The sequence below is a fragment of the Epinephelus moara genome, chromosome 10 (assembly GCF_006386435.1).
Source record: "Epinephelus moara isolate mb chromosome 10, YSFRI_EMoa_1.0, whole genome shotgun sequence".
In the NCBI taxonomy this organism is placed as follows: Eukaryota; Metazoa; Chordata; class Actinopteri; order Perciformes; family Serranidae; genus Epinephelus; species Epinephelus moara.
This window is the reverse complement of record NC_065515.1, coordinates 29,775,593-29,799,986: the sequence shown is the minus strand read 5'-3', so window position 1 is coordinate 29,799,986 and position 24,394 is coordinate 29,775,593. Positions and strand designations below refer to the sequence as shown.

Here is a 24,394-nt window from a genome sequence, read left to right as displayed (position 1 = left end):
TTTATACTGTCCTTGACATAAAATAACACCCCCCCGCCACGACCAACAGCTCTGTCTCGTCTGAGCATATTATAGCCGTGCACTTTTAATACATCAGCTGGAGAATTTTTGTGTAACCATGTCTCTGTTAGGCAAAGAAAGTCCAGATTTGATTCATATAGGAGATGTTGCAGTTGTTCACTCTTAGGAATAGCGCTTCTAATATTCAAATGTCCGCCTAATAATCCGAGGAATAGCGCTTCTAATATTCAAATGTCCGCCTAATAATCCGCCTAATAATTTCCTCTCTTTCACCCTTTTAGATCAGATAGTGAACCAGGAAATCCGGCAGTCGACCTTCAGTGTCAGAGGGTCGACCCCGGCCAAGATCAGTGTCGAGACAAGGAGGGTCAGACTCAGGCTGAGACAAGCTAACAGATTCTGATCAAAGTCACTGTTTACTGCTGTCTGACATTTACAAATAAAGCAGAGAAAAGAATGTTGAAGTATTTACCCTTTTATTTAACAATTTTAAGGTAACTTGAGTCAGCTGAAACACATTATTGAGGGTCTTTCCCAATAATGTTTAATGTTTGAGACATTTTGCATATTAAAAATGAAAGTACCACATGACATTAGTTGCAGCATTCTAATTTATTTTTAAATTACAGGGTTGTTTCAAAGGCTGCAGTCAGCAAATATGTCCAGTTACGCTCAGGAACATCACCATTAGCCTTAAACACTGGTAGGTTTAATGCCATTCTCGGAAGGAGAAGGACAGACTTTGTTTGTTGTGTAGGTGAGATTTTTGTTTTACTGTCCTGCATACGAAGATATAAAGGATTTACTTTCCAGTAAAGTGACCTCTATTTATGTTGATTTGTTTTGGTTGGATTGGATGACTATTAAAACTTAAAGTTCTGTTTAGAAGGGGAACCCTTCTTGCAGCAGATTTTTCTTGCCAGGCCTGAGATAGAAGGCAAAGTATTTTGTTTGGGGACTGAGCAGTAAGATAACATGTATTGTGGACTGATTACTGAATGATATTGTAATGGTGTCTTGTAAATCCATGAGGGCTGGGCACAAAATAAAGAAATCAATCAGTCAGTATTTTCATCATTGATGATCTGCTGAGTAATCATTGAGATTAAAGTGGAATAGAGAATTGAAAATATTTTTTTTGCTTTAACTTGTCATTATGACGTTCATTTTGATTGCACATTTGACAGCAATAGAATAATGACACCATTGGCATTTCCCACTGTGTACGATCCCTCTAGAAAATGAAGGCTCACTTAAGGACACAAAGGAAGTGCGTCAGGCATTGTGCAACCAAAACGCAAACAGGATATCACTTTTGTTTTCCCTGGTAGGTATCGTTAGCTGTCCCCAGGTACCAAGGAGTATCAATGTAAGTTTCTACCCCCAGTAGCAGAAATGGCCGACAGTTGAACAACCAAAGTAACTGAAAGCTGTGGTAGTTGCTAGGCTCTTTGGAAAATGGAAAGCAATCTGGTCTGTACGACAGGAGAGCCAACTACAATACCACTTGGAAACACTTGGTTACAGTGATAGTTTTCACATAAATAGTAGGTTCATGGTTTGATCTATTAAATGTCTGAAAATATTATTATTATTGCTTGTTTTTGTCTGTCCAAAACTCAAATATATGTCATTTACTATCATATAAGACAACAAGAGCAAATATTCAAGTCTGAGAAGTGGAAACCAGAGAATCTGTGGCATTTTTATTTCAAAACTTATGAATCTATTATCACATTTGTTTGACGATAAACTAATTGATTAATCGAGTTGTTTCAGCTTTTGTAATTTTTTGGAATTATTGGTTTGTCAACATGTGAATCCCAAGCTTTGGTTCAATTGAACATTGATCAGGCAATAAACTTTCATGACTAGACAACAGTTGAATGGGTCATCCAAGTACATTTACAATATATACTGTTTGTGTTTTGTTAAAGTTCCAGTTGGTCGATGGTTTGTTGGCTCATTCTTGGCACTGTGTATCCACTGTTCGCCCTGTGAACTAAAAGATTTAGCTCACTTGTCTACCATAAACATCACAGTATGATATGTTGCAGCTAAAAAGTGGTCAAAACTTGAGAGGACTTGCTGCATGTAGAATTCACTGAATTGCAAATCAGGGTTAGAGGACAGGGTTAATCTTTGGACAGAGACAGACATTTGCATTTGAGTGGGTTGGTTGAGACTTCTGGAATGAAAGAGATGGGGACATATTGTGCTGACCTGCTGGGCTGAGCAGTTAATTCGACCAACAGGAGAAGAAAAAGACATGTAATGTTAAAACTGTCATGGAGCAGGCATGTGTTGATAACATGGTTAAGTGTGAAAAATGTGTTGTATCCTGTACTTGTTGAGACACGATCATATTTGGATTAGATTGATTTCTTTCTAGATATCTAGTCATCTGTCTCTCTGTCTGTCTCTCTCTTGCCTAACCAGTCTGTCAGGATGTGTGTGTGTGTGTGTGTGTGTGTGAAGCAGCAGCAGCAGAGCAAGACAATAGAGGGGATCAGGTAGCTATGAAACCTGACGAGCTCGCCACAGACAGGAGCGTTCAGGTGTATGTGTGTTTGCCACAGACAGGTAGTAAATATAGCAGGAATTGCCTTTACTCAATCCCTCGCTTTTGGAAACGGGTGTCAGTGGATTAGGATTGCCTCACCAGTTATTTATACTGTCTGCAAATCCTTGAAGAATTTAACATGATTTGCATGCATAATTACCCTGACTATAGGCCATAATGTCTTTAGTATGGTTAAATGTTGCCTCATGGGCCTGACACATTGCAGGAGACGTCTGCGGTTAATCTCTATTGGAATAAATGTGAAGAGGTGATTCTCATGAGCTACACATGATTTTTTTGCTTATCATGCAAACAGCAGAATAGACCAATAGACAAAAGTTATATTGTGGACCAATGAGACAGTGGTGGACTGCTCAGCAATTGTGAGTGTACAATGCAAACTATGCGACGTATCAAGTGTTGTATGACACTTTACAAGCAACGCTCACTGTATTCTGCGTTAAAATGTCAACTTAGATGTTATTTGTATCTATTTTACAATTGCAGCAATGTACACCACCATAGATTCGTCATTAGCTGGGTTTCCATCCAAATGTAACGCAAATTTTAAGCGAATTTTGTGAAAATTAGCAAAAGAATATGCGCATTTATGCACGTTTCCATTCATTATTGTTTTGCGAGTATTGGGAGTCAACAGGTCGAGCAGAAGGTGGCGCTTCTCATGAAAAATAAAAATACAAAAGAACACCCGTAAAAGAAGAGGACACCGTGAGATGACGTCATTGAGAGCGTCTCATGTCCACAACTGATTACCGGCACATCCATGACTACGACGAGATGGAGAGATTCGTTGGGAACATCTTGGCTATTGCGAGAGCTCTCATCACACTCATATCAGCGCTGTCAGCGTAGCCTACATAATGCCGTGATGTCTGTGTTGGTACACCAGGCAGCGCACATGATGCAGCGGTATTCAACACGTCCAGTTTATTCAGGTAAGTTGTGAAATAGCCTACACTCACCTGACACAGGAGTAATTACCTCTCTCTTAGTTCACACAGGTGTGTGTGTGAAGTATTAGTAGGATTCGGTAGCCTACGTCATTGTTTATTCGCTAAATCTGTTTCCATTGCCAAAAGTCGCATTTTCCTAATATCGATACGCTGACTTTTCCACCCCCTCCAAGCGTAAAAACTTATTTGCGATATTTCGGCCTTGTTTTTCAAATTTCTGGCGTTTCCATTCAAGTTTTTTTTTGCAATTGTTGAAAATGGGAATAAAAATAGGTGGATGGAAACCCAACTATTGTCTCCAACTTTTTGTGGCACTATTTACAATTTCAAAGCAAGGGTTTTTAGAATTAAAATCTTTGTGATATTTCTTGCATCCAAGCCAAGATGGGAGCGTTTTCCAGGACAACCGTTGTCCTCCAGCTGTTAGAAGACAGAGAGTCTACAAAGAGCTTCCTCAGTTGCCCACATTGTGTTGTCCTTGGCACAGCTGGCTGCATGTAGGGCTGCCCATGGTCTACCGTGTGTCCTGCTCTTTAGAGCTTTAAAATATTGCTTTCACTGTGTTCTAATTTTATAGTGGGTAATTTTGTGTGTTGAAGTTTATTACTGTTGTATATTTGAAGCAAAGTTTGTCTCCATTGCAAACTGACATTCAATAGCTCTCAAAAGTTTTCTGGAATAAGTTTGTCCTGTAACAAAGTTAGGATGTTACTGGGACTGTCACAGTAACCAGCAACATGTCCACACTTTCATGTATTCCTGTATTCTTAACTCTGCAACTTGTTCATTTTTTTTTGGCTAATACAACAACTTAAAAGATGTTGGAGACGCTTAAGGGCTAAGGACAAAAGGTGGAATGTAGTTAAAGCAAAATAATGTTCATCAGCAGGTATTGCTGTCTTTGAACATGATAAAGCACATTGGCATAAATATATAGAATTGTTTATTGTTCTGTTTGTATGAAAGAAAGAGCGAGAGAGGGGCAGCGTCTATGCATGGCTGTGCTGCAGCAACAGAGTCTTTATTGTGGCAAAGGAGGTCAGATGATAAAGTCTGTGTCGTCCATGTTTATTATCAGCACATGACACACATGTGCACTGTGCGTCTCTCTGATGTTTCCTCTCCTCTTGAGATGTCATTCTTTCCACACTCAGCAAAAAGCTTGTTAAGCATTGACAAACTTTTAAGTGGTTAAAGTTTGACTGTCACTGATTTATGGTCATATTTTAGGCAGCAACATCTTTACAGCTCCTCCTATAGCTACATGTTTGACCTGAAATGTGAACCAACTATGTGAAAGTCTTTTTTTTTTTCAACTAAATATAAGTACATGAGTACAACAATGCTACTAGGCAACATTCACTGGATGACTCTTGCAGAGATAATAGGCCCACTGAAGTGCTTATTTAGTGGAACAGAGTCCCACTGTGGCAGGGTTGGGTTAATGTTTGACTGACCCGTCTCAAACTCGGACACAGACACCTCCTGATGGGTTTTGTCTGTGTTCATTCAAAGATGGCCCACTGGCCGACTAGCCGGAGAAAATTGCACCACAGCCAGAAACTTGTATGACAATTAAAATCCATTGACGTAACAGGGATTAATTTTTAGATTTTTTTAGGCCTTCTCAACTAATCATTTGATTTATAAATTGTTAATAAATAGTAATACATGCCTTTCACAGTCTCCTAAAGCTCAAGGTTAAGTATTTGAATTGCTTGTTCTGTTTGACCAACACACTTAAATCCAAAAATGTTCTGTTTTCAGTCATAATATAGGGAAAAAAGCAACAGATTAGGGCTGTAGTCAACCAAAGAAATTCTTGGTCAACTAAAAAGTCTACCTGCTCTTCAACCAATTGGTTGTTGGAGGAAAAAATATATGCATGCTATCTGTAAATTAAAAACGCTGCGCTCATTACCATCACTTTTTACTAAGTGGTCCAATTACAGTGGAGGATGGGTGTGACAAATACCACAAGAACCAACCGTCTTCAACAACAGTGGTGGAGATATTAACACACACACAGCCCGCCATGTTCGTCCTCTCTCCCTACATATCTCAGCCTATCCTTCATCCAGAACAAGGGCCAGAGCAAGTGCTCTACCTTGTGCTGACAGTTTTACCTCCAAATATATACTGTTTCATAGCAATCAGACTCAACCGAAGTGTTTTAGCTGAACAAAGGCCACGCCTCCAAAGAAAGCGCTCCCAACTGGGCATTTTCAGAAGAATGTCTGGTAAAACGCTTTGGTGGACAGACAGCATTACGAAAGTAACACCAGCAGTTCTCTGACCAGAAAGACTTTCATTGGATAAGAGCATATCGACTGACCAATCAACCAACCATCCAGAACGTGTCAGCCCTACAGAAAACCCTCAAATTTAAGAACGTGAAACTGTGTCAGTTGACAGATCATCTCAGCTCCAGAGCAGAGTGGCATACATTTGTACCTCTAAAAGTACAGACCAGAAGATGGATCTTCTTTTCTGTCCCTGGCGTGTATGCTGTCTCTGTATTAAACCAGTAACAAAAACAAAAACATGGAGATGACCATAGTTGACTTTTTAAGCCAACATCTGTTACAACTTTCCAGTTGCCAATCAGCTTCAGTGTTTAAACATCTGTGTTTGAGGTTTTTATTAGCAGTTGCAATGTTTTTGTCCTGCGCTCCTCTCAGGTTTTAGGAAAGAGGTTGTTGTTGATGTCCTCCTATGAGCTGTGTTTGCTGGCACACAGTGAACACAGGTTCCTATTAGATCGCCTCCTGGGTGAAACTGAAAGCACACATTACAGTGGAGAGTCTGTTAAGAGAGATAACAATAATACAAGATTTCCAGTTCTGATACAGTTAGATTTGACTTTTTGCTGATATAAAGTATTTACTGAATATCCTTTTTAACGTCTGCACAGCTGTGAGTGAGGTGTAAATCAGTGCACTCTTGGATAATCGTCCATCTCAGCAGTAATTGATACACAGACTGGGAAACAGAAGTTTCAGCTATTACATAAGAGGAAGAAACACCCATTTATTTACCTCAACTGAACAGTTTGAACTGATGTAAACAAATGTATCGCTGCATTGGACAATAGGTGACACACCTTACAGGAAGCCTATGTGACTCCAGTGGTGTACTCCAGGATAACACACACACACGCGCACACACACACACACACACACACACACACACACACACACACACACACACACACACACACACACACACACAACCATATGATGAGTTTTAATGCACCGATCAGTGATGTGAATGGAGCCAAGTGTGGAGTCACAGTGACTGTCTGCAGGAGGGAAGCAGCTCACTGACTTAAAGCTGACTGGGATCCATGAGACACACTCCCTGATTCATATAAAACTGCTAAAATTACCTATAATTTAAACAATTATAAATGACATATTTCCTTTATGGCTTGTGTGTATAGCCAGTTTGGTCTGTTTGTTCAGTGCTACAGACATGCGGTAGTTTTTTCCGCACGGGAAGGAAAAAACATGAAATAGATCCTGCAAGTCTGACCAAATAGAGGGATAGAGGTGTGTGTGTGTGTGTGTGTGTGTGTGTGTGTTTGTTTACAGGGTGTAGATAAAACTGTGTAAACAGCTAATTGAACATTGAAGTAATTCAGTTACAAACACCGCTACAAAGGTAGGTCATGTTTGGTTGAGTGCCAGCAAGCAACATGAAATATCTGTAGAATAGGCTATCAGCAGTTATAAGACTTTTCAAAGGAGAATAAGATATTAAACAGCGCTATAAAGTATCAGTTTCTACATTGCAGGTGCAACCCAGCCAAACAGCCTCCTCTATCTCTTGTTCCACACATTGTTTTAGCAGCATTTTTCTCCATGATGCTCATTCTCAGTTTTGTGAAATTGTGCCATAAACTTGACTTTTTAGGTGGTCAAAAAAAACTGCAGGCTTAACACTTTCTGCAGGAAGTTGTCATAGCAAAAGCTTTTTAAAAACCCAAATGTAAGTTTTCATGGCTTTTATTCTGAACCAGCCTCATTAAATCTAGAGATGATTAGAAGAAGGTCTGAAACTACATTCGTACATTTAATCTGATGTTTTGTTGTTTTAACAACAAAGGAAGATGAAGAGCTGCCAGTGTTCATACAGTTTAAGCATTTATCAAACCCCCAACACAGAGTTAGGCTAATGGGATAGGAGGGCTCTCTATTAAGAGCTCTCTGGGGCGTCACTGATCAAAATACATCCACCTTTAAGCTAAAACCTTCAGCAGAGAGTTTGTAAAGCAGCAGTCCAACAAGCTGGCTGTCTCTCCTGCCTGCAGAGCAGCAAGGGAGGTGAGGTCAACAGTGTGCCAGTGCTCTTGTCTGTTTTGCCCATAGATGGAAATTGGAGTCTTTTCAGCACAACAACCTTTATAACAACAAATCCAAGTCTATTCAAGTCCAGATGCTCTCAGCAAGGAAAAAGCAAAGAATGTGTGTGTGTCTGTAATATACACAGGTATGAACTGTGTGTGCTTACCTCCTGGTGCTTTGGCCTCCACTCACAGTTCAAAGAGTTGCAGATCAGCTCTTGTTTTGTCCAACCATCAGTCCAAAACCTCAAAGTATTACCTTTGTGGAATTGTCCAAAAGTATAATCAATGTTTAATGATAATAAATGAGTGTTTAGTGTATATGATTTATACATTAAGAGGTTATATCAACATATAATCTATGCAGTAAGATTTTTTTTTTTACTTTTCTTACCATTTTATATAGTGGGCAGTGTTGCAAATGAACATGCTGTATTTTGATTTGTTCATATTGATATTATTATTTAAAATGATTTTACGTGACAGAGCATTTTATCTATATCACACCCCCAGCTTAATATTGGCTGACATGAAAAAAATATCAATTATAGTAATAATACTTCAGGATTTTTATGAGTGTTGATATGCAGGCTCAGACCACAATAATGTTTATCACACACAGATGCAGGCCTGTTCTCCTGTCCAGTTTTCTTCCTACCTTCCTCTTGTTTTTCTTGCCTCCCCTCTCCAAATGCCACTCTTCTCCCTCTCACACACAAATAACTGTCTCCTCCTCCCCCCCATCTCATTCCTGGAAGAGAGCTTCTTTTTCTGGTTGTTTTTCGAGGAAGATGAACACCGATAGACACAGTAAACACACACACACACACATACATACACACAGAGTCACAGTCACACAAACACACACGGTGCAGACAGAGCCCAGGGGTCTTCAGAGTGATGCCAGTGTTTCAGACAAGTTGACATTTCCCACCCAGTCTCTGCCTTGTGTGTGTGTGTGTGTGTGCGTGTGTGTGTGTGTGTGTGTGTGTGTGTGTGTGTGTGTGCGTGCTCTGGAATGCCACAGTTTGTAATTAGTCTTTTGTCCTAGCAGCATTTTCTATGCTAATTAACCTGCCTTCTCCCATGGAATGCGCACAGCTCGTTTGGCTCTCTGATTGGCTGGGGAGGGGCTGTCTCGCTGTCTGATTGGTTATCAGGGTGTACAGAAGACTGTGGGATCTTCACACAGGGTGTCTTGAGCTCTCGACGTCTGGGAGCTAAATGACTAATTTATTCTCCCACCCTGAGATCGAAGCTCATTAAATCAGAGTCGTGGCTTTGTCAGTGAGAACCGCTGCGGAAGTAGAACTGTGACCCATTTTTGGGTTTAAATCTGGGAAGGAAACAAACACTGTAGTCACAGTGGCATGTGTCCAATTAGGCATGTGCCCACGTAAAAATTGTAGTGTAAATATAATGACGATAATTCAAGCCCAGATACTCGGCTGCTGCTTTTAGCATTTTTTTTAATGACCCCTTAAATGTAGTTATTTATTCTGAGTCCCCGATATATACTAAGTGGAACATTTTACAGTTGAAAAATAACTTTGCCAGTGCACTCTGGTGGACAGTAGGCCCTAAATGATAGTGTCACAAAATGACCCCCAGAATATCTATGGCATTTCTGTTCTTATGTTTCTTGTTTTCTTAATAGCCAAAACATGCACAGATACCAATATACCTGCAATATGGTAATGTTTTCACAAGGAAAGCTTCTCAATTCATAAATCAATATATAAAATATAGGCTAAATGAATTGTGGCAGTTTAGTAAGTTATGTGACAATGATTTATACTACAATACATTTACAAACCTGCCTTTTGTTTCTTTAGTTTTTACATTATTTCTGACTTATAGTAAGGGATTTTCTAACAATGTACTATAGGTTAAATCATTTATGCTTACAGTAAATACATTTTTGCTGTCATTGGAAGTTAATTACTACAAACTTTCATAAAAAATATGTGTACGGAACACCTATGCCATTTCATTGCCTTTGAAATCTAGCAAGACAAATGTTGTATAACATTAACAATGACTCGTTTTGTTCCAGTGTGCCAGCATGCACAATACCAGGATCTTGAAACTAAAGCAGCTTCATTGAAATTCAACCATTATTGATTTTCTTATTGTGACATGTCAAAATATTTTCTGCAAAGAACACACATCAGCATTCACATGGAGTCTGAGTCTTTAGAGAAAATCTCAATGTGGATGATATACAGCTATTCAAACCCCACATCTGTGGTTGGTCTTACATAAAATAAAATGTAGCATGACATGACATGCTAATGTATGAAATTTATTTTTAGCAGATTTGTGTTGCAGTTGTATCTTCAGTCATGATTTTCTCGTTGGAGAACTTGTGCAGACTAAAAATATTTTGTTGTATGCTGTAATTATTGCTGCTTGTACTGTCAAGAATAGTACAAGCAGTTTTCAATTCAGTACACAGTGTACAAATGCGCTGCGAAGGAGGGTCTGTTGTTATTGTTTTGTTTGTGAAGGCATCCCTTCCTGCGATTATGTGATGATTGTGTGACAGGATGTTGCTGCTGATAACATGGCTGCTGGAGCACCTTTTTGTTGCTGTCAGAGATCAGCTGATATGAGGCTTGTTATTTTCGCATCAGTATTTGTTAATATCGTACTATTTCTGTCTAATATTTTTCAGCATATTTGTGAAGCTCATATTTGTCTCCCTGCTCTGATTAATGAACAGCAAGAGAACCAAGGAATTAACTAAGTGGGTTTTACACTGACATGAGATGTAATCTAGATTATATAATACAGAATATTTGGTCAATGGCAGTGTTTTTTTTAAAATTATTTATTAATTGCAAAAACTAGAACCACAAAAATATTGGTGCCAGCCTTATATTTTTATGCTGAAAGGTACAACTGGGACCGAGACTAGATGATTTGTTGAAGAGGAAACCAAATTTTACTAAAATAGTAATGAGATAGGAATATATTGGAGAGCTTTCGTACCCTTAGCAAGTCAGCAATTGCTGGCCTCATGATGTTATACAAGAGTGGGAGGCTGAGTGCTAGAATAAGTGAGATACTGGACTCTGAATAGACAGGATCCGTTACAGTGCAGGTGCTGCAGCAGCGCACAGTGCTGGCCAGATTGTAGCCCCCAGATTCAGTCAGCTATGCTTAAATCCATCCTCATCATTTTCATCCTCCTACTGCTTTTCCTGCGAGCAGAGAAACCTGGAGCACAAAGATGTTGTCATTTCCCCAGTGAGCCAGTCTGTGCTCAGCTTGCCACAAACTACAGGATGAGCTCATACTCTATTACTTATTCATAGACAGCGTCACACAGGCTGACGCAACCAGACAGACACACTGGCTGAAAGGAGGTGGACAGGCGTGCTTGCGGGCCAGGTTTGTAACAGACGGGCTGGTGGGCTTTAGAAGAGGCAGCCAGACCGGCAGGATGCAGATGATAATGAAAAAACAGGCATCCTGATGTGTTTCTGTGCAACATCCTGCAGAGCAGCTGCTCATCTTTATCACTGTTTCACATCTTGGCTGCATCTTTTTGGGCTAAATCTTTGTATTTGAACTGCAAACTGTGATCAAAATTGGCAGCTTAGACGCTTGGCACTGACTTATTTGCGCCACTGAGATCTTTTTCAGCTTCTTTCTTGCTGATGAAAACTTGTGTTGCGAAAACCAGCGGGTGCTGTTTACTCTGCCAGTCCATGTTTCACCCCGCCACTGGTTTCTTTTAACATGCTGGGCTCCTTTTGTTTGTGTCAGTGGTTTCAGTTTGTCCGCCTGTTCTTCGACTGATGGCTGCTTTTTAACTGCAGTCGTTCTCTTGCTTTCTGTTTTTGAATCTCAAATGTTCTTTTCCAGATCACAGTGGAAATATGACCCCAAATTACAGGCCTCAGTGAGTCACTTATGGTAGACCTCAGTGTGCAGTGATTCCACAAACACAGGCGATATTACACAGATAATCAAACTGAATTGAAAATTAGTTTCATTTCATTCATTCAGCCTGACATTGCGCCAACATTAGCCAGTCTCGTTTGAAGGGGTTAGTGTGTTTTGTTCTGCTTTCGCCAAACAGACCAGAGTGATGTATCTCTCCTGCCAATTGTCTTTTTTTAAGTTGACAGCTTGTCCATGGTGACTTCACATCGATCAAAGGAATATGTTCATTAAAGAGTTGCTATTTATGTGTGGACTTTCAACATGTACAGCTGCACTGATCTCATCCACCATTGTTGCCAATTTTTGTAATCGCTTTTTTTCATGATCGATAGTAAGGAAGATTAAACCTACCTGAACCTACTGAATTGTGTCTCCACGGAAAATATGACAACAGTGCAAACAGTGCCATTCTTAATTTAACAGGGGGATTTTTTAAGCCTGAGCTGAGGGCAGTTTTGCACCAAAGCTAGACTAATGCATGATCAGGCTGACCTAGGCATCAATCAGGATGGTTTTTTATGTTATGTGTTAATGTTAAAAAAAAAATACTATTGGCCAATATACCCCCCCCCCCCCCCAAATTTCCAAATATTGATACCAATATCACCTTTAAATAGCCATATGTTCTGTAAAATTTTGACCCTGGAGTATGATTAGATATTCTATAATCTGGATATCATAGAACAATACCAACTAGTCAAAAGACACAAAGGCCATAGCAACTGGATCAAAATGCCATTAAGACTTCAACTGTATTGTCAGTAGGGATTAGTAGTGTCTTGCTCGAGAACACTTAAGCAGGGCAAATGCTACATATGGGATCGAGCCTGCTAAAATTACCTGTTTTAGGTTTTTGGGGTATTTATGCTTTATTTGATTGTGAGTGAGAGAGACAGGAAAGGCAGGGGAGAGAGGGGGATGACATTAACCCAGACCACTGTGGTAAAGGTCTCAGCCTTAATGGTGTATGCTCTACCCAATGAGCTTCTACTCACCCCTACAAACAGGTTGTTTTTCGCTACACAGTAGAGTCATAACGGCAAAAAATCCAGTGCCATTCAGCATGGCTGTTTGAAAGCCTCTCTGCTGTCTTTTGTATTTGAAGAAAATGATAACAGAACAAACAAGGAGGTCAGCTGTCTCGTATTTCCCTTTGTGACCCTTATTTTCTCCAGTCCAGGCCTTGGTTTGTGTTGACACACAAACAGAAAGGCACAGTGGAGCATAAAGAGTGGTAGCCAGAGCAGCACAGTTGATAGCTATCATGATTTCAGCGTCCGCAGTTTAAAATACCAGGGGAATGGCTTATCTCCACCTTTAACTTGTCCTGTGTTAACTGAGAAGTTTCTGTACTTCAGAACAGTCAAGGTGTTTACTTAAGCTGCCATATAGTAATTTGTGTAGTTTGTGTGTGTTACAATGCTGATTTAAGATTAAGAGGAATTTTTTGATTCATGTAAAGGCTGTAAATGTTCACTATCTTTCCGCAACTTTCTATCAAATCCTGAGTATTTCTGAGAGTTTTGTAGTCTCTTGGTTGGCAGCAAAGATCAGTATGTGGACTTGTAACTGGAAAGATGCAGATTTGATCTCTGGTCTGGCAGGTTAAGAATGGTTAAGAGGCAAATGAGCAGCACTTGTCCCTCCCTTAAAACCACTATTGTGGTGCCCTTAAATGACCAGCATCCACCACAGTGGGAAGCAGATAAGACGGTGTTTGTGCAGGGCAGGTTCCAGGTGTGAATGAATGTGGAGCAGACAGAGAGTTGCTGAGAAAGAGCATTTGTGTGAGGTGAACATACTGAATTAAGGGCTTTAAAAAATCTTGATATCAGGACACTGTGAATATCATCCGGAAATTTGAAACTTTAAGTTATCTCCTGTGACTAAAAATGCTGTTTCGATCAAGTATCACTTTGATGATTCTCACTCACTGGTTGTGTCCAAATATGCTCGGACATGTAACCACTGATAACTGGCTGCCAGAGAGCAGTGCATTGATGTGCTTTGTTGTTGGAAAATCAATCGTCTAGAAGACTTACACAAAAGCTCATAAATATTGTAAAGTGATGAATTTCAAATTGGTAATTTCTTACATTAAAATGTGCCTTCATGGTGGGAAAAGGGTGGAAGTTGTTTATTGTCTGTACAAATACATATCTGACAACAAACCAGCTGTATAATCCCTCTGTGTGTTTGTGTGTGTGTTCAGGGACTGTAAATGATTGTGTTTTTCCAGTTGAGCAGAGCCATTCTTGCCAGTCTACCTATCCTGAAAACACACACACACACACAACCTCACAAACAGGGTAGAGATGTCTTGTCCACACCATGTAAAAATATGGTGGCTCATGGAAGCTAATTTTCCATCATGGCAATACTCTATCCTCATATTATTCATAATTTTGGCTCCTTGTAATGTAAGTTAGGCTTTTGAATCTGCAGACGGATTTCCCTTTCAGATGGTGTATGAAAAGTGTGTGTACTATGTATACACAGCAGAAATGAAACACTCTTACCGCTGAGTCACTGAAGGACATGTGTATTTTATTTGTGTGAATAAGAGCAGGCTTATATTCAGGCAGACAGACTGCTGAGTCATGTAATCCTTAACTTTAACCCTACATGTCGGAAAGATAAAAGAGTTTTCCATCCTGCTGTCAGGGCACCTCCATTTTACTTTCTCATTCATTCATTTTCAGTGTGTGCTGGATGCTTTCATTTGTGTTTTTTATGTGTTATCGGTTTTTCCAATGCAGAGGCATCAATCAGAATTAAAAGTACTTTTCTCTTTCTCTCTCTCGTCTTCCCTTCCCTCTTCCTCCCCTCTTTTGTCTTCAGGACCAGTTTGATAATCTGGACAAACACACTCAGTGGGGGATCGACTTTCTTGAGCGCTACGCAAAGTTTGTCAAGGAGAGGCTGGACATAGAGCAAAACTACGCCAAGCAGCTAAGGTACACACACATGCACACTGTCCACATACATACATATATATACCACAACAACAAATAAACGTAAGCAGATAAACTAACATACAAAAAGGCTTTAGACATAGAAATAGAATGAGACTAGAACATACATTGAACTGTTTGCCACGGTCACTTGGCTAGTACAAAAGAAAATGGTGGTTGTTTTTGTAGGGACAACACACATCAGTAGGGCAATAAAGTGTGTCACACGGACTAGTTTGACAACTTTATTTTTGGCCTATTGTTACACCTGTTTTCCTTATTAAATAGACTCATGCTTAAAACATACACAAATCCAAGTTTCCAAGTAATGTTATTTTAATTGCCTTGCACTTTATTCAAATTCAAAATAAAACTCACCAAAACTGTCTTGGTTAGTCTTGTTATACATCTAGTTAGTTAGTGCACTGTTTAAACAATCACCAACTCTGGATTTGCTGATCTGAATGCAGTTTATCACAGCAGTCTCTGCCTCTCAACAGTTCACTGAGCAGCGGCTCTCACTCGATCAGCAGATACACCTTAAGTTTCAGTTTACATGGTTCAACAAACATGCAGTTAATGGCAACAAAAAAGGACAGACTGTGTGTTTGAGAATGTACTACCCTGCTCATTTGGTTTTTTATTGCAAAACCTTACCTCAGTGTGTTTGTGACTTGCCACAAGTCAATTTTTTTACGAAAGTTTATACGGAAGGTAACCGGCTACAACGGTTGCAATGGCAACAGTACACATAAAAATGGCTGCCACTGACCATACTGGCAATATGATTTTAATGGGAATGTCAGTTCTACCCTCATTCTATTTCTATGGTGTTATAGCTATGGGAGACACACACGCACTTTATTTTTGTCTCATTGTCCCCTATAGAGACAGGAAGAGTTTTTGATTTAAGGATGTCAAGATCAAGCTTTTTTGCCCAAAATCATTTTATACTGACTATCTCCCAATACTATGTCCTGATCTGATATTCATATTTTCATGTATAACACATCTGCGCAATAGACATTTACATTTTAGTTTGTAAAACAAATCCCATTACAGAATAGCTCTGCCTTAAAACAAGCTTCCCTACTCACACTTTCTTTAACTGAATCTCGATTTTTTAATATAGAGACTTAGAAAGACTTGTGCTGGGATCATGCCTCCCAGTATTTTTGCCTCTTGGTCACTGTGTCAGATTTGGCGATAATACAGTCTGGAAGTCTTGGTATGGCAGACTACATGTTGGACCCTGACAAGCTTGTCTTTCTGTTGGGACATTGTGAAGCATTGCAAATACAGCCTTGGTTGCCTTCCATGACACAATGAGGCACTCATTTTGAGTTCATTGTGTTAGTCTGACTGGACTTTAAAAATACATGTTAACATGTTAGTCTGACAGAAATTCCAATATTTTTTTTTAATTTCTCAAAGTCGGACACCAAGATAATGCGACTGGGAGTCAAATTACTTCTGCATTTATACAGTCAGTCGGACCCAAACTGGCCTAAGCGCTTCACACATGCTCCACAGTTTCCACCTCTGGCTTTGCCTCGTAAATCAAACAGCATTAAATGCATAACAGAAGAAGAAGCCGGTAACAACATGGCAAAATCTATATCCAGAGCCACGTATTTTTGGACAGATGCGGAGACGCAGTTCACGCTGATACCAGTTTGCCGCTAGCTTACCGTAGCTAACTTGTTGGCTGATTGTTTGGTCTGTGATGTAATAGGTCGACCGGAATAAGGTCCAATACTAACTAAGCTAAGAGGGGTGCATATTGCCACCTATCATAGGCCACTTATTGTAGCAGAGTTGGACATATTTCAGTTAATAAATTCCCCTGCTGTGCTTGTATACTGGGACAGGACAGTGGTCCAATTAAATGGCCAAGTGGAGCTATAATTGTAGCTTGACTTAAATGTGCATGTAAACGTAATGTTGGGGAAGTTCGGACTTGATTCAGGAAGCCTTTTTCATCTCCAGCATGCACTTAACACTCACGTTCAAATGCTCATTTAACGGTATCAGCACTTAGTAATGCAAAGCTTTGAGAATGCTGAAGTAAAGGAAACATGGTGAATCACCAGTGGTGATATATTTTATTCATTTGTTTTTAATCCATTGTTGTAATGTTAGCTGGGTGAACTCAACAAGCCCAAGCACAATAATCCTCATTAAAAACCAGCAGAGTCCCAGTGGTTGATTTCAAAGAAGGGAAATCCCTTCAGAATACATAACACACACACACACACACACACACACACACACACACACACACACACAATGTTCAGTGTTCAGTCAGACAATACATCACAAGAAAGACTCCTTTTTTGTCGTTAAAAACACTGTCTCTTTCTCTCTCTCTCTCATTCACACACACACTCACACACACACACACACACACATACATTCCTCCGCTCTGCAGTTAAATCATTAACCCGCTGCTGTACTGTAGGGGAGTGTGTGTTGTCAGAGCCTGAGGGAACGGGCAGGCAGAGGCTTTGATGTTTAAATCTTTGATTCGTCTTTAATAAAATACTGAGATCCTGAAGGTGTATGTGTGTGTGTGCCTGTCTGACTGCATGCATCTTGTTAGTATACCTGCCTCTCTACCAGGCTTAAAATATCAGACCGTATTTTTAACTTCTGTGTCTGCCTCTCTGTCTCCTATCAGGAACTTGGTAAAGAAATACTGTCCAAAACGCTCCAAAGACGAGGAGCCGAGGTGAGTAAACTTAGAAATTTGTTCTATTTTGCCTCAGTCTTTTTGGATGTCTGCACACTGCGAGAGTGAAAAAGGCCTACTAGATGGTTTATTTTATCACCCGGTGCTGGTCCTCCTGTTTGACTGGTTATTTGCAGGATGCAGACTGATACTGAGTTTGATGTGGTTTCATTTATTTTGTCTGTCTACAACCCTTTTTGTTTTACATAGTTGTGCATGTAGGCAAATGTATAAAATTTGGAAGTAAAATATTTCTCACCCTCAAATGACTACCATGGAAGCAGAGAAGTATACGTCCTATTTAAAGTTAACTGCAAAAAACTTCATGAACAATGTACAAAAATCAATTCTTGGAATTTGTGAATTGTTTCAGAATGATAGAAGATAAGAGCTGTAAATACAGAGAGGGAAACATTTTGTTGCAGGTTTAAAGTTTAGTGCAAAATAGTACAAAGAAGTACAAAAAAGTGGTTTTAGTAAAGGAACATGTTGAATTGAAGATTTGCATGAAATGCAGTCAGTGCAAAAGCTAAAATGATGCAGGAGATTCATCAATAAAGTAAACTATGACATCATACACTACACATGATATCAGTGTATCATTTAGACTCCTGCTTGTCTACAACCCTGAACTAACGCTGCACCTATGTAGGAACAGAGCAGAAAGGAAGCATATTGTTTACCCTGTTGATCACATGCTTAATGTGTGTCTCTTGTGCAGGTTCACATCATGTCTGTCCTTCTACTCTGTACTCAACGAACTCAACGACTATGCTGGTCAGAGGGAGGTGGTGGCGGAGGAGATGGCTCACAAGGTGTACGGAGAGCTGATGAGGTACAGCCAAGACCTCAAAGCTGAAAGGAAACACGTGAGTACACTCACAAGTTTGTATTTTACTCTTCTCTGCTTATCTTTGAATAAAAGTGACACATGAGGCTTATTTCCAATGGTGTTCAGTGCAGCTATTGATAATTAAGACCAGGTTTCTCCGAAAACTTGTTGCTTCCTGTCATGAAACGGATGTTGCTGTTTGCCCTTTGTATCCTGTATGTCGCCTCAAATGCATTTATTTTCTGTTTGGCTTCACTCAAGAGGATAAATATGTTGGATGTGATGTTAACCATCTGTCTTTTAGTTCTTCCACCATCTGCTGATGCCATAAGGTCTGAGAATTTGAGATCAATGTGCTTTGGAAGAACAGTGCCCTCTTCTTGTTTTGTGCTGTAAAGCATCAAATATTCCAATTCATTTTGCTCAGTGACATATTATGAGACACAAGGTATATGCTGTGGCTGTTACATGACATATTGCTTTTTCACTCGCTTGGTAATCAGTTTCCAGTTTTTGTTAACTATCTCTGCTCTCAGGTTCAGGCTTTGAGTTTCATTTTAAAGTAGGTAAAAGGTCTTATGTATTTATGTGAATATATCCATGTTTCATGTCAGCTGGACATCAAACTACGAAAATATATAAGTAAAGAGATTTTAGGTAAAACCTGTGATGGAAAACTTTATATTAATAAATAAAATAAAATTTATGTAATTTTTTAAAGCATAAAATTTAACTCTTGACTTTGGAAACAGGTGTACTCACCAGCTCTTCCTGGAGCTTTTAATCATATCACATTGTCTTTGTGAGCACATGGGGGTACATCTGTTGACATGCCTGCACGATCGCTGTTGTGATTTCACCCACAGCACTTGTAAGACGTCTCCTCAGTGTTGGCTCACAAGTTAAGCATCAGAATTCATTTTTGACCTTAGTGAATTGTTGGTTCTATAAAATGGTCCCCATTCAAGGTCCACTTCGAGCCTTTCCGAGACTTTAACCACATCATGTGGTCGTCGTCAGTGCATATCAACAGTTCCATCTCCATGGCAACTCGGCAAAATCTGCTGCATGCAGGGCAAAGCTTTGGGAAAAGGTAGTAAGTAGGCAGTGAGCTGGGATTTTTTTTATCAAATATTTTTTTAAATCAAACAGATTTTATTAACGTGTTGTCTCCTAACAATATGCTTTTCTAACCACAGATGCAAAACTTTCATAATGATGTAATGAGTAACTAGTTTTCAGTGCAGTTGAGTCTGAATTTGTTATTTTACTGCCTCAGTCACTTGACTCTTATAAATCTGTGTGTGATCTCAGCACTTTTCCTTCCAGTGGATTGTTAGTGTGTCTGTAACTGTGACACAATTGTTCCAGTCATTTTGTGTATGTGCATATGAATGTGTTTTTTATGCACTATTTATGTGTATTTTCCTGTGTCTCTGTGTGAATGTCTGTTGTTTGTGTGTCTGTGTATGTTTCTGTGTGTGTGTGTGTGTGTGTGTGTGTGTGTGTGTGTGTGTGTGTGTGTGTGTACATGAGCAGCACCTACAGGAGGGCAGGAAGGCCCAGCAGTATTTGGATCATTGCTGGAAACAGATGGACAATGTAAGTGAGGAGGGAGGGAGAAGGAGGAGGGGTGGAGAGAAAAAAATTAAGTGTTTAATGTAAATATTCTCTGTTAGGGACGGCCAGCTGTACTCGTCTCATACTTGTTTGCATGAGGAATGCAAGAAATGCAAACAGAGGTTACTGTCGGACAAATGGGTATCCACTCTCCTCGCCTAATTTCACACATGCCATTATTTAGTGAAGAGACAAACATGGCATTTGCAGTACTTGTGTGTTTTCATATCAACATCAGTGTTCAATGCTCCTCTGTGCTGTTCTGTCCAAATTAACAGAAAGTATAATATGAGAGTGTTTGTTACGGACTATGAAAAGACAGCAGTGTCCTTTTCTTCATCCTGGCAAAGTTCCCAGTCCTTGGGGACCAAGGACAGGGGCCAGGACCAGGAAACACACACACACACACACACACACACACACACACACACACACACACACAGGCCTCAGTGTAGACCAGCCCCTCCCATATCAATACAAAGCAAAGGCCCATGCACCACATTTGGCCCCCGACAACCTTCTTGTTGGCTCCCAAAAGGCTCCAGAGAGAGAGATTCCATTTGTTCACTTCTGAGGTCATTTAATTGCATTTGCTGGAGTTATTTTATAACAATCTGCTCATTACAAGACTTATAATTAACCACCACAATTCCATAAGGGCAAAAATGCTAATTGCCGCTTGTTAAATTTATAAATAATGCATGCCCAGTCACAAATTTTTGGCCCACAGCCCATTAGTAGAGTTGCTTTATTCTGGCACATGTGATGGAGAGTGTTTCAGTGTGTGGTCTGCATGACTTTAATAGTGACTACTTGGTGACTGGACTGTAATGTCTCAGCTATTCACTGTGTTTCCTTCACTACTAATGTGACCCAGATGGGCTGGCAGGAAGTAAACTATCTCCCTCTGCCTGATTCATCTCCCTCTCTCCCTCTTTGCCTTTTTTTAAACTCCCATTCACATTTTTTTTAGGTTTATTCACTGAGTACTTTTTGAAAATGACAGGAAATAGAGATGGTGCATTATAATTAAGAGGATGTACAGTGTGTTCTTTATGTTTCTTGATATATTTAACATTGTTCCTTCCTTGTGTTTTTTTTCTCCTTAGAGTAAAAAGAAGTTTGAGAGAGAGTGTAGAGAAGCAGAGAAATCCCAGATTACCTATGATCGGTTAGATAATGACATCAATGCCACCAAATCGGAGGTGGAGAAGGTAGGAAGCACGCACCTGCAACACAACTACCGTAAAAAATTTGTTCCCCTTTGAGCCAACTTCTCCTTTCTTTTATTATCAATGAAAATACCAGCATGTTTACCTTCAGTCTTTAGTGGGCACCTAACCAAAGACAGTGAATTACTGGATGAGCCATAGCAAAATGTTTACCATGGTAGGGCATGAACATACAGTTGTTGTTTTTTCATCTTTTGGCATAATATCCACATTTCAAGTCCAACAATTCAATAATAGAATAAGTTGTGTTTTTCTTAAAGTTAGTAGTGTATAATTGATGCCTATGAAATTATACTGTAGCTCCCTTTTTCCCTCCACCCTTACTGTATAATTAGACTAGGTGGATTAAGTTAAAGCTTGAAGGAAAATAAACCTTTCCAAACAGAGGTTAAAGCACAGCCCACTAAGCCTTGTTTTTAGACGAGGTACTGTCTAAAAACAGCCTGAATGGAATAAGTATAGAAATAAGATGAGATGTGTTAGAAATGCTCATATTAAAGTAGTTTTAAGTTTATAAATATATTACTTTTTTTAGTAGTGATCAAGGCAGTAGAAATCCACAGCATTATGTTTCTGCTTAGTTTCTGCTGTTGGACCATCTATTAAAACACAACTTTCCTTCCTTAAAAGGGACAGTTCACCCCAAAATAAGAAATACATATTTTTCCTCTTACCTGTAGTGCTATTCATCAGTCTAGATTGTTTTGGTGTGAGTTTCCGAGTGTTGGGAAATATTGGCCGTAGAGATGTGTGCCGTTTCTCCAATATAATGGAACTAGATGGCACTCAGCTTGTGGTGCTCAAAGTGCCAAAAAATAATAATAATTTGATAAATTCAACATCAATGTCTTTCCAGAAATGATGACCCAGTTACACAAAATAATCCATAGACCTTGTTGCAATCAGTTTCATTCTACCAAACTGCAAAATCCTACTGTAATACAGCACAGAAGGAAGAGTGCATCTACTCACGGATGAAAGGTTCGTGCTCACGACAGCATTAGGTGTAAGCATTAATGGCGTCCTCCTTGGCAGAGCTGTAATATTATCTAGCTCAGTGGTGCCAGGTGAGCTAGCAGTAGATGCACACTTCCTTCTGCATGTTGACGCAGTTGGCAGGGGAAGGTCGCTAAAAAGAAGATGGTTCCTACATGAAACTGTTCACAACGAGGTCTGTGGATCATCTTGAGTAACCAGGTCATGATTTCTGGAACGAGACATTGCTGTTGAGTTTTCCAAATGTAATTTCTGTTGGCGCTTTGAGCACCACAAGTCAAGTACAATCTAGCTCCTAGACTGATAAATAGCACTAGAGGTAAGAGGGAAAAATGCATGTTGAATTTAGGTGACCTGTCCCTTTAAAGAGAGAAATGCAAAATAATATATTATTCGCAGCACTGGGTTTCAGCAGCGGTTCCATTTGTTAGGGTTCAGAATGGGTGCTATTATGTGTGCAGTTTCCTCGTGTGGTCGTGTTGGACAGAGAAGAGGTTGTTGAGGCTTTACCTAATTTGGTTTTAATGTTAGTGTTCCTGTAATTCCTCAGGCCAAAGCCCAGTTCTACCTGCGCACTCACATGGCTGATGAGAGTAAGAACGAGTACGCTGCTCAGCTGCAGAACTTCAACGCAGAGCAGTGGAAACATTTCAACAACGCCATACCACACATCTTCAAGGTAAAGCAAACATCTGCTGTCGCTTCGCATCCGTGTTTGACTTGGCTTGAATCAGTCCTAACCAAAATTTCATCTTTCTACCTGACTACAAATTGAATTACAATATCATTCAGTGAAATTTTACTCACCTTTCACCTTCTGTTTCACCTATTTCTAATGTTTGGTTTCAGCATGTCACTGTCTCCCCTGCATGAGTGCCCCATTAAATGTTTACCTCAGCAGCTTGTCTCATGTAAACTTATACACTGACTGGCTATCAGTGCAGGATCTGGTGTCTCTGACAGGTTGTTTACTGCTAACAGTCTTGTTGAAGTGTCAGTGTCAGTACTTTGTTATTGGCGTTACAGAATCTGCAGGACATGGACGAACGCCGGACGGTGAAGCTCGGAGAGACGTACCGGAGCTTTGCCGAGGCCGAGCGGAGAGTCATTCCCATCATCACTAAATGTCTAGACGGAATGGTTTCTGCTGCTAAAGCTGTTGATAATAAAAGGGTATGTAGCTGAGTGGAGTACAGGTGTAGGAAAGAAGAGAGAAAACAGAAAGAGAACTGAAATGGAAGAAATAAGATGTTTCTGTAGGGGAGCGATGGAGAGAGCGTACAGAAGAACTTTTTGCCACAACTCATCTGTTTCTATCTTCCCATCTTCCCAGGATTCATCCATTGTCATCGAGTCGTTTAAATCGGGCTTCGAGCCTCCGGGCGACTTCCCCTTTGAGGACTTCAGTCAGAATCTGAGCAGAACAGGTTCAGATGGCACCATTAGCAACACACCCAAAGGAGACAGAGACAGAGACGGGGCCCCGGGGCCACGACAAGACCCAAAACACCCTATGAGTAGAACCAAGAACAAGCTGTGGCTGTTTGGGAAGAAACCAAAGGTACGAGGAGTGAAGGGTGGTGTCATGTCTTTGTTGTCGCTGCGTTCTTATCTAATGAAGCAGAAGTATTGACTACACATAACAAGAAAGAAGAAGAAGGTAGCCTCTGCTGAAAAGCTATTATTAAACATTCATAGGATGCCTGTAGTTAATCTTTGATATCTGTGTGTCAGTATACATCATGTGTTCCTTTAAGTATAGACAGTAATGCATTATGACTGGAAGGAAATGCTTTTGAGGGCTCTTCATAATACACTCCATTGTAGTCATCGACAGCGCCTTCACAATTTGATTATTTGTTTAATTTTTATAAACAACAAAGACTTTTCTTTAATGTTGCTTGTTGTCAAGTCACTCTTCAGTAATGTAATTTGGGAAAGTACCCGAGTTGTCCTCCTCGCAGACTCATTATGGTTAATGGTGCAATTATGATCCCCCACCCTGCAGCTGAACATCAGCTTTATTAGTCACATCCTGAACACTCATGTTTTATTACTTTCTCTGCTCCTCAGTTGCTCTCTCAGCTAGTCTGGGGTTGTAGGTTTTTTTGTCACCTTTCCAGCATTTGTAACAACACTCTTAAACCTTTTCTCTGATACACTCCTTGGACC

At 39.9% G+C, this 24,394-nt stretch overlaps 1 protein-coding gene across 3 annotated transcripts in view; it reads left to right on the top strand.

The window, feature by feature from the left end:
• fnbp1l (formin binding protein 1-like) overlaps positions 1-24,394 on the top strand; it is a 57,939-nt gene that overhangs the window by 21,331 nt on the left and 12,214 nt on the right. For all 3 annotated transcript variants that reach the window (XM_050054677.1, XM_050054676.1, XM_050054675.1), the window contains exons 2-9: positions 14,699-14,814; positions 17,492-17,542; positions 18,264-18,411; positions 19,914-19,976; positions 21,104-21,208; positions 22,773-22,901; positions 23,249-23,395; positions 23,556-23,783. In XM_050054677.1, the coding sequence (XP_049910634.1) occupies positions 14,699-14,814; positions 17,492-17,542; positions 18,264-18,411; positions 19,914-19,976; positions 21,104-21,208; positions 22,773-22,901; positions 23,249-23,395; positions 23,556-23,783 (987 nt within the window). The remainder of the gene's footprint in view (positions 1-14,698; positions 14,815-17,491; positions 17,543-18,263; positions 18,412-19,913; positions 19,977-21,103; positions 21,209-22,772; positions 22,902-23,248; positions 23,396-23,555; positions 23,784-24,394) is intronic.